This window comes from Mauremys reevesii, linkage group 1 (assembly GCF_016161935.1).
Source record: "Mauremys reevesii isolate NIE-2019 linkage group 1, ASM1616193v1, whole genome shotgun sequence".
NCBI lineage: Eukaryota > Metazoa > Chordata > Testudines > Geoemydidae > Mauremys > Mauremys reevesii.
The window spans coordinates 304,576,918-304,587,047 of NC_052623.1; the positions used below are offsets into that span (position 1 = coordinate 304,576,918).

General features: G+C 47.3%; 1 protein-coding gene across 1 annotated transcript; it reads right to left on the bottom strand.

Moving 5' to 3' along the window:
- Window positions 1-2,276: 2,276 nt before the first annotated feature.
- On the bottom strand, window positions 2,277-9,860 carry LOC120395496 (prolactin-like). Its single transcript, XM_039519947.1, has 5 exons — window positions 9,730-9,860; window positions 9,456-9,640; window positions 8,887-8,994; window positions 5,020-5,199; window positions 2,277-2,939 (listed from the first exon to the last, which is right to left on the bottom strand). Exons 1-5 carry the CDS (start codon window positions 9,746-9,748, stop codon window positions 2,745-2,747), a joined length of 687 nt encoding a protein of 228 aa, XP_039375881.1. The 5' UTR covers window positions 9,749-9,860; the 3' UTR covers window positions 2,277-2,744.
- Between the last annotated feature and the right edge of the window lie 270 nt (window positions 9,861-10,130).

Sequence of the window (10,130 nt, forward strand, 5' to 3'; positions counted from 1 at the left end):
ATTCACAAAGGGACTTAGGGGCTGCTGCAATGCCTCACTTTTAGATGCCCTGTTGCCCAGTGGAATTCACAACCCTGAGTTAGGCACCCAGGCTCCCTGTACAATGGATGGGGAAAGTTATGGGATTCACAGAAGCCGGCACACTGAGTAGGGAGCCATCTGAGCTAGCCCTTAGAAAAAGCCAAGCAGATGGCTGTGGCCTAAACCCTGCCCCTCTCACAGAACTAGATCCCTAACTCTGCTTGGGAGTCATAGCTGTGAGCCCTCTCTTGGAGAAGGTGCCTAAGCCACTTTTTGCAAGAAATGTAGAAGCAGGTACCTATAACCGTTAGCCCAGTACTTAGGGCCCTCAGCTGAGTTGTGGGAAGCCTGTTTCAACCCCATTTTCCTCGTCATGCAAAGGAGGGAATCAAATCTGGGTTTCTAATATCCCAGATGCATACTCTACCCACTGGCCTAAAAGGGGGCTCTCCTGATCAACCTTGTGAGGCCTTTTTGTGGGGGTTAAGGCAGACTACCTCATTTGAGAATCCCACTGGGGCTTAGGCACCAACCTGCTGGGTGGCATCAGGGCTAAGACTGTGTGCATGCTCAGTTGCCTAAATTTAGGCCCTTTGCAGGCCCTTAGGTGCCTAGGGATGTTGGGCGGCAGCTGAGTAGGGGGTCTGTGAATGCCAGTGGTGCCTAAATGTTTGACTTAGGTGCTTTAGTCCCTTTGTGAATCTAGCTCTCTGTGGATAACTAACATTATGCTATTTTAAATGTGACCTTTTCCACTCTGTTGTTTGAAGACAACCTGAGCAAAATCACTTGGGCTGTGTTGCAGAGATGCTGAGTTCTCACAGATATCCTCTGAAAAAGGCCAGCTCTGCATTATGGACGCTCAGACATAACTTGACACGTTGCTGCTCGGTGTTCAGTTCTAAGTCATCTCTTTGGTTTTCTATGGTTTCCCACAGTAAATGTGCATATGCTTGCAAACTGTGTCCTAATTCCTGCAAAAATGTACTCGTAGTCCAAATGGCACTGCTCCCAGTAATAAAGTTAAGCACATGCATGAGTATTTGCAGGATCAGGGCCCAGGTAATCATGAATGCCAACACTGAGTTCAAATCAGTTATAAATGCCTACTCATATGCATCATCTGGACTCAGAAGGCAAAGATGTTTTATTCCCGACTAGTGTAAATTCAAATTATGTGCCATTCATTCGTTATAGTTAGGAAAATATAAAATAGCTCCTCCCATATCTTGGCACTGACTCTGGATATGTGTGCAGGAAACACACCCCGTCCAAACTCGGCACTGAGACTGAACCAGTAACTGGGACAGGGGTGGGCAAACCTGGCCCAAGGGCCACATCGAGGAATGGAAATTGTATGGTAGGCCATGAATGGTCACAAAATTGGGGTTGGGGTGTGGGAGGGGATGCGGGCTCTGAGGATGAGGAGTTTGGGGTGTAGGAGGGTGCTCTGGACTGGGACCGAAGGGTGTGGATGGTGGGAGGGGGATCAGGGCTGGGGTAGGGGTGTGGGTTCTGACTGGGGGTGTGGGCTCTGGGGTGGGGCTGAGAGGTTTGGGGTACAGGTGGGTGCTCTGGGCTGGGATCAAGGGGTTTGGAGAGCAGGAGGGGGATGAGGGCTGGGGCAGGGGGTTGGGAGAGGCTCAGGAGGTGCAGGCTCTGAGCGGTGTTACGTCAAGTGGCTCCCAAAAGCAGTGGCATGTCCCTTCTCCGGCTTCTCCGGAGGCACAGCAAGGCGGCTCTGCATGCTGCCCTATCCACAGGCATTGCCCCTCCAGCTCCCAGTGGAGCGCGCAGGAGCCGGAGTGGGCCCATGCTGTGGCTTCCGGGAGCCGCATAGTGCGGCCCTGCGCCCCAGCTGGAGCGAGGCCAAGCTGCGTTGTGCGGCACTTGACCCAGCGCCCCAGCTGGAGCGCTGCCGAGCTGTGTGGTCCAGCCACCGATCCAGTGCCCCGGCCAGAGTGGGGCTGAGCCGCATGGTGTGTCTCACGAGCAGGCTTAAAATGGCTTGCGGGCTGGATCTGGCCCACAGGCCCTAGTTTGCCCACCCCTGAATTAGGCCCTTACTCATGTGCCATAGTATTTTTTTCCATAAGAGTTCTCAGTGGGACTACTCATGGAGTAAGGTGCTACTCAGTGTCAGAGTATCAGACTCCAGAAACTACATCAATACTTGTAAAAGCCTGCAGCCAGTTAGGAAAAAAGTTAGAAGTTTGATGGGGAAGAAGGGTAGTCAGAGGGTCATGTATCCTCCTAAACCCATCAGTAATACCATACGTTCCTTACTCTTAAACATAAATACTTTTGTCACATGATAATGAATCAACTTTTATTATAAAAATATACATGTTTTGTACCAAGACTTAGCTAATTTATTGATGTTTAGCTTCAATGACAATATGTACACCTGAAAATGTGTGAACTATTTAAATTGCAGTGTGACATACTGTAGTAAATACAGAAACTGATTTATGCACTACCACTGAAATCCACTCTCCCTGGTGTGTGAAACCCATATACACACATTATGCCTTATTTAATATTTCAACTGTGTAGGTTAACAGTGTAAAATAAATAAGTGGCAAAGCCATTCAAAACTAGTTTTCTTTGTTAATAATTTACTATTACTGTAAATGGCATAAAACCTTTATAAATTATTTTGTTCCAACTTTGCAAACAACATGTAGCTTTGATTTTGAAAATTGCCTGTCAGAGATTAAAACTCAACAACTATTTCCTGGCCAAATCCTACATTTAAGAATTTTTAAGTAGCTTTGTACTTTATTGGAGTCTCTCCTGAAGCAGTGAATAAACTCATAGTCACTCATCAGATTTGCTTCATTACTAATGGATAAACCAGCTGCTTCTGATGATCCCATTCCATTCAATGAATTGCTGATGATCCCCATTGACTGCATCTGTACTGAAAACAGAATACGTATGACTGTAACCTGTCAATGGATAGAAACGTGCAAAGAACCAAAATCCTCAAAATGCTGGTGTTGAAACTAACAACACTATTAGTTATAGAACACCCACTAATGAAATCATCAGCTAATGTGGACTGCTCACCTCCAGGTTTTTTATGCAAGTACTGAAAAAAATTGTGCAAAGTTCTCTAGAGAACGATGGTATTGCATTTCCTGCTACCCAGGGCTTACATAAGAGTCTGACTAGTCGGAAGTGGTCTCATATTGTTTCAAGAAATTCTGCCTCTGGAAGCAGAACTTTGGCAATGCTATCAAGGACATAACACTCTTTGAACATGGAGTAGGTAAAGGCCACTCTTCAGTATGGCTGCCCCATCTCAAGACAGTACAGTGGATCAATTTTCTTCAGACTTGTAGCCTTATTTAACGAGCTTCATCTAGAAAGGTGCTAGGGCTTCTAGCAGGTGCTGATCACCCCCAAGAGCTGTTAAAGTCAATGCAAAATGAGGGCTCTCACCACCTCTCAGAAGGAGTGCTCTCACCACCTGGCAAGATCAAGCCCAGACTCAGTGTAATATGGAAAAATACTGTCACATGACACTGTTTATGCAACAGGTAGTTTCAATTTGATATTGTTTCCTTCTTATACTTTACTATTTGTGAAACCTTGGTAGCACATACAGAACACTATGGACATAGCTGCCATTCCCTCAGAGAGCCTCCCATCCAAGAATTTCCCCAAAACATGTTGTAGAAATGGGCCTGAGCTACAAGCCTAGATACAAATATCCTGAACTTGGGCGAAGCTTGAATCTGTTTTTGAATTTTATGTTTGGCTCCAACTCTATGATGAACTAAACAAAAATCCAGATATTAAATGCCCCTGAATTCTGGGGAAGTTCTAATCCATATTCATAGCAAACTGAAGATTGGGCTTCCCCGTTTATAGCTCTGTCCTGTGAGGTGCTGTTCAATTTCACTTCTCTGGTGGCTGCATTTCAGCAGTGGATAAAATAACCCCTCTGCTGTATATGCTGAGTTGTATGTCCATTTCAATTTGTATCATCCTGTGGTGAGATAGTAAGGTTTTTTCTCTTAGTTTTTAACTGTTTAGTGGGATGTCTGCATGGGAATAAACATGTTAATTGTCAGAGACAAAGAAAATAGGCCTGATTCTACATTCCTTGTTCAGTCACAGCTCCAGCTGAGTTGTGAGTGCACATGGAATATAAGATCAGGCCCACTATCTGGTAATTAAAAGTGAGAGAGCTGCAAATATAATCAGATGCCACAATGTACATTTACCAGAAAGCATTTGTCACAGGGCTTTAAAATAGTTATTTAAGTAGCTAGGGGTGAAATCCAGAAAGGGGCTTAGGTGTTGTGACACTCAGTGTTGCAATGCCTAACTTTTAGGCCTCTAGCAAATCTCAGGAACAATTTAGCAATCCACAAAGCTGAGTTAATTGCCCAGGCTTCCTATATAATGAATGGGGAGAGAAAGCCACCTAAGAATGAGATCCACAAAAGCTAGCATGCTAGGCAGGAAGCTGCCTAAGCTAGCCAATGGGAGATGCTGACCTGCTAAGACCATGCCCCTTTCTCAGAGATAGGTGCCTCAGTCCAGGATGCAGGGAGGTGCCTAGCTCTGCAGGAACAGGAACTCTTCCCTTGTCTTAGGCACCTAGGTAGTTTCTTGCTGGAATGAGTTCAGTGCTGGCCTTGTGCCACACAAAGCATCCAGAGAAAAATGGTGCTGGGGCCCACCTGATCACTTTTAGGCTAGTACTCCGCTGAGATGTGGGGGAGACGGGTTCAACTCCCCTCTCTCTGGCAGGCCTGGGAAAGACTGGAAGTGGGGTCTCCTACCTCTCAGGAATATGCTCTAACCACTGAGCTATTGGATAGTCTGATGTGGGGCTCCCTCAGTCTCTCCTGTTGAAGCTGTTCCACTGTAAACACCCATGCTAGGGCTATATCTTTGTAACTGAGAACCGAATTTGGCCTCGAGAACCCTTTGGTGATTCAGTATAATTGATATTAAAAAAAATTAGGTTGAAAATCTTGCCTTCTCTGTTACTTTCTCCATTCCAGTCTTCAGCTCATGCACCATATTGCTGATTTGCTTTGCTTTGCTCAGGCTGTCACTAGATAATTCTTGATGATGACCAATATTCTGGTCAAAGTGAGAAAGTGGTTCCTTCCAGGCTTGCAAGAGTCTCAGTATCAAGTGAGTTAGTTCTTCTCTCTTGAAAACAAAATATGAAAGAACTTTCCTATTAGTGGCATTAAAGCGTATGAACAGTGATGTTCTCATTGGGCACAGAATACTTAAACAGATAATGATACTTAAAATCTGGGCACACTTAAAATCTCTATGCATACAATTCATAACTAACTTTCAAATGTTTAGCAAATAACAGTTTAATGGGATTCTTCTCTCTAGTTGTACATTAGTATGAACAAAAAACCAAAATGACTTTGCACATGCAACTTCTTCCCAAATTGCTTAGGATCTCATTCTGTAATCAAATTCTGCATCAAAGTGGTGGTACTTCTTTAAATAGAGCTAAATTGATATCAGATGCTAAACTGCCGAGTTGTTAGATGGAAAAAAAAGTCTTAAGGGAAAACTTTCAAAAGTGCCTAAGGCCCAGCTCCACAAAGGGACTCGGGCATTGCAATACCAAGCATTGCTGCTCTTAACTTTTAGGTGCCTAGAAAAATCACAGGAACAAACACTCAGATGCACAAAGCCTGAGTTAGGTGCCTAGCTCCCTACACAATGAATGGGGAGAGATAGCTGCCTTAGGGCTCCTCTACATTGGGAGCGTACATCAGCATAGCTATGTCTCTCGGGGAGTGAAAATCCACACCCATGAGAAATGTAGCTATGCCTTCCTAACCCTCAGCGTAGACAGCACTAGGTCAATGGAAGAATTCTTCCATCGACCTAGCTACAGCCTCTCGGGGAGGTAGATTGCCTACATCAATGGGAGAACTCCCCCATTGGCATAGGTAGGGTCTATGAAGCACTACAGAGGCATAGCTGCAGCTGTTTCACTATTGAGGTATAAGTGTAGTCTGCAATCCACAAAAGCCAGCATGCTAGGTGGAGAACCACCTAAACTAGCCAATGGAGAGGCTAATGAGAGGGGTGTGTGTGATGAGCCTGGCCCCTCTCAGGAAGATAGGTGCCTATGCCCAGCCTGTGGGGAGGTGCCTATCTGTGCTTAACAATTTACAAAGGAAACCCCCTTGCCTGGAATCAGGTATCTTAGACGTCTAAGTAGTTTCTGGTGGGAATAAGTTAGGCACCTGCCTTGCTCCACACAAAACACCCAGAGGAGGAGTTGCTGGTTCCTACTGTCTAACTTTTAGCCCAGTGGTTGGAGCATTCCTTTCAGATGAGGGTAATGCAGCTCCAGTCCCCCACCCCAACCCCGTCTGAGTGGGAGAAGGGATGTGAACAGGAGGCTTCCACCTCGGAGCATTCTAACCACTGAGCTATGGGATAGTTTGATGTGGGGACTCACTGAATCTCTCCTTTTGAAGTTCTTCCACTGTGGCTAACTAATGAAAGAGTGATTAGAGCAGGGGGACTAGATTCTGGGTCTCCCACCTTCCACGTAGGTGCCCTAATCTCTAGATTACAAAGTCTCTGTGGCCCAGTTACATTTCCACTGTGGATAAATAAATAGTCATTGAGCAAAAGTGCAAGAATGACTGGTTCAGTGCTTAGGGCACTACCTGATAGGTGGGAGACACAGGTGCAGTTGCCTTGTTCCAATCACCCTTTCATTAGTTAGCCAAGTGGAACAGTTTTAACAGGAGAGATTGAGGGAGCCCAACATCAGAGTACCTTGTAACTCAGTGGTTAGAGCTCCCCCTGAGAGGCGGGAGACCCTCCTGGTCAACTCTTTTACTGCCTCTCAGGCGGGGGGGCAGGGGAGATTGAAGCTGGGTTTCCCACATCCCAGGTGAATGCTCTATCCACTGGGCTAAAAGTTGGGAGGTTGGAAACACTTCCACTGGTGAGATTTTTGAAGTGGACCCAATGCAGTAGGCGACCTCTGAGCACACCTTAGGTGGCCAAATGCCTGTGTGTCCCCTGGTTCATGGATTGCTCCAGAGCTTATGCAGGAGATAGGCCTCTGGGTGCCTAGGGAGGCAGCAGTGCATATGCTCAGAGGCAGGAACTTCTATACCTAGGGAATTTTTACACTGAAAAACATAGGCACCAAGTGAGTATAGGCACCTATAGGGTTTGGTGGGAGTTTTGTGGATTGTAGTGGAGTCAAAACTGGGATTTAGGCACCTAAATACCGCTGGGTCTGGGGCTATGTGACTTAGGAGCCTAAGCTTCTGACTTTCCATGAGATTTAGGCTCCTAAATGCTTAAATTGCTTTTGAAAATGGCACTAAAGTCCCTTAGCTGCTTTTGAAACTGTTATCCTTCTTGTCAGCTGTATGTATTCTGAGCCAATCTGTTTTCATTTGTTTTCCCCATTATTTTAACTGTCAAAACCAAAGAGAAAAGTTACTAAATAACACTTTTGTAGATTTTTTTTCTTTTCTCCCATTTTTTCTTTTTATCCATCCCCCTTTTACAATATTTTTCACACCTGTCTTTGTGTCCTTGGCTTTTCAATGTCAGCTTTTCGTCACTATTTTTAAAATACTGATTACTTTTCTTAGCTTTGAGCTCTTACAGTTTCTTTGCTTGATTTCTGTTCCTCACTATACTTTTTCCTCTTTGAAACATTTCTGTTTAAAAATATTTGCTTCTCTCCCCATCCCCTCTATGGTTTTCTCAAAATGGCTGTCTAAGTTTTACAGTGGCACTGATTAATCAAATTTATTTGTAGAGTTCACAGCTAATTCCTAGATTTGTCTTTCATTGTGCCAGAGTAAATTAAAGGGAAAATGTATCCCTCTCTGTCCTTTGGGATGTCTCACCTTTGTTTAAGTATTTCAGTGCCATTTTTATAACTAATGATTATGAATTAATCTTATAGAGCCCCACAAACATTATTTCTTACAATATAGAAGGAAATTGGGATTAATTGTGAGATCTCAATTTCATCAGCTACCCTGCTTACACTCTGCAAATATGTAGGATGCAAGAACTTTAAAGAGGAAGCATCAGCTATAACTAAGGCTATGATTTTGTCACAGAGGTCGTGGAAGCCACGGAATCCGTGACTTCCAAAGACTTCTGGGACTTCAGCCCTGGCGGCTGAGAGCTGCAGGGTCCCAACAACTCCCGCAGCAGCAGGGAGCTGTAAGATACCCCCACCACCTGAGGCAGTTAGGCCCCCAAGCTCCCAGCCGCCATGGGCAGCAGGGGTACCCCATAGTTTCCAGCCAGCACAGGCAGGGGTACCCCACAGCTCCCTGGCCGCCACCATGCAGGGGGACCCCGGAGCTCTGAGTCCCCACAGGTGGTGGGGGCCCTGGAGCTCCCAGCCAACCCACAGCTGCCCAGTCCTTTCCCATTTTATCATGGATATTTTTAGTAAAAGTCAGGAACAGGTCACAGGCAATACATTAAAAATCATGGAAGCCCCTGATCTGTCCCTGACTTTTACTAAAAATATCCATGACAAAATCTTAGCCTTAGCTATAACATTCCAAGAGTACAAAAATCCCCTGGCTGGGACTATGGTGAGAATTCACCTATTAGCCACGTGGGGGTCCCTACCCGCAGATGCTGAGCGTTTTCAACTTCCTTTGAAGCCCGTGGGGAGTGGAGGGTGCACAGCACTTTGCAGGATCGGGCCTGACTCTTCAGTGACGACCTTCCTTCCTTCCTTAGAATCTGGCACAGCTCAGTTTGACAAACTGTCCCCTTGAGTTTCCCCATACAAATTGTGGCTGTATCTTTCATCACTGCATGCCATATCAAATCCAGTGCAAGCTAATAGGGCCTTACCGGTATTTTTTGGACATACTCCTTGCCATTAGGCGTTAGCATCCTGGAGGTGTGGCATTTACCTGTCCATTTGCCCAACTCGTTTCCATTGGGTAGAAAGTTTTTTTCCTAAGGGAAAGAAAAAGAACCCAAGACACCAGATGTTGTAGAACTGTAGTTTGTAACTTTGGTGGTTTTCAATAGCCACTTTGTCACCTTGCATATTTCCTTTTGCCAAACCCCCACATTACAATCAAAACACGGACATACAGCGGGAAAACTTGTGAGCAGAGCTAGCCCATGGAGCTACTATGTCTCACGTGGTGTGAGTAAATGCACACCGAGCAGGCAGTGCCAAGGCTTTCCTGCTGCTCCCGTAGGTGATCAGCGATACAGAACGGAGACAGCAAGCAACAGACAGACCGCATACCCAGCCCCGGGCTTGAACTGTCGGGAGGAGAGAGGAAGCCAGATGCTTTGGCAAACATGCCCTGAGGTCAGAGATCGCTGCGTGCCCAGTTCAGGTGGGCAGCGGAGGCGATCCCTGGGAGAGCAGGGGAGCCTGTGGCGTGGCAGGACGGGGCACTCACCAAGTCCAAGTAGAGCGCGGTGGAGAGGCTGTGTAGCCTGTCCGAGTGCTGGATCACCCGGTCGAAAAGATCAGACACGGACAAGAAGCGGCAGCTCGAGTCTCCCTGCCGGGCACAAATTGCCACGAAAACGGCTCCGGGCGGCTTCCCCAGCAGCCAGAGCAGGGCGCACAGCCAGGCGTAACCTGGGAAGAGCGGATGGGTCAAGGCCAGCCCGCTACCCTGCAGGCGACGCTGTGGCGCGACTGGCGCGGGGTCGGGGGCAGCTGCTTACCTTTGCGCGCGGCGCGCATGGTGCAGGCGGGAGGGCGGACGCTGGGCCGGGTGGCTCTGGGATGCCCCTGGCGCCCCTATATATGCGCGCGTGGCGCTGGGCACCAGGGTGAGCTAAGGCCACGCGGGTGCGTGCGGGGCGGCTGCTGTTCGTCACGGCTGGGTTCCTCAGCGCGGGCCCCCGGGCTTGCGGGGTTAGCAAAGGGCGCGGAGCGGGGCCCTGGCTCCGGGAAAGGCCGAGCTCTGAGCGCGCTCCCCTGGGGCGGCGAGTGTTAACCCCGGGAGAGCGAGTGTTAACTAGGGGCCTATGGGAGAGCGAGGAAACGCTGCGCGGGGGTATTGGCTATTGCACACAGCCTGCGTGCCCCTCATGAACGGTCACCGGACTGGCCTCACCAGTCA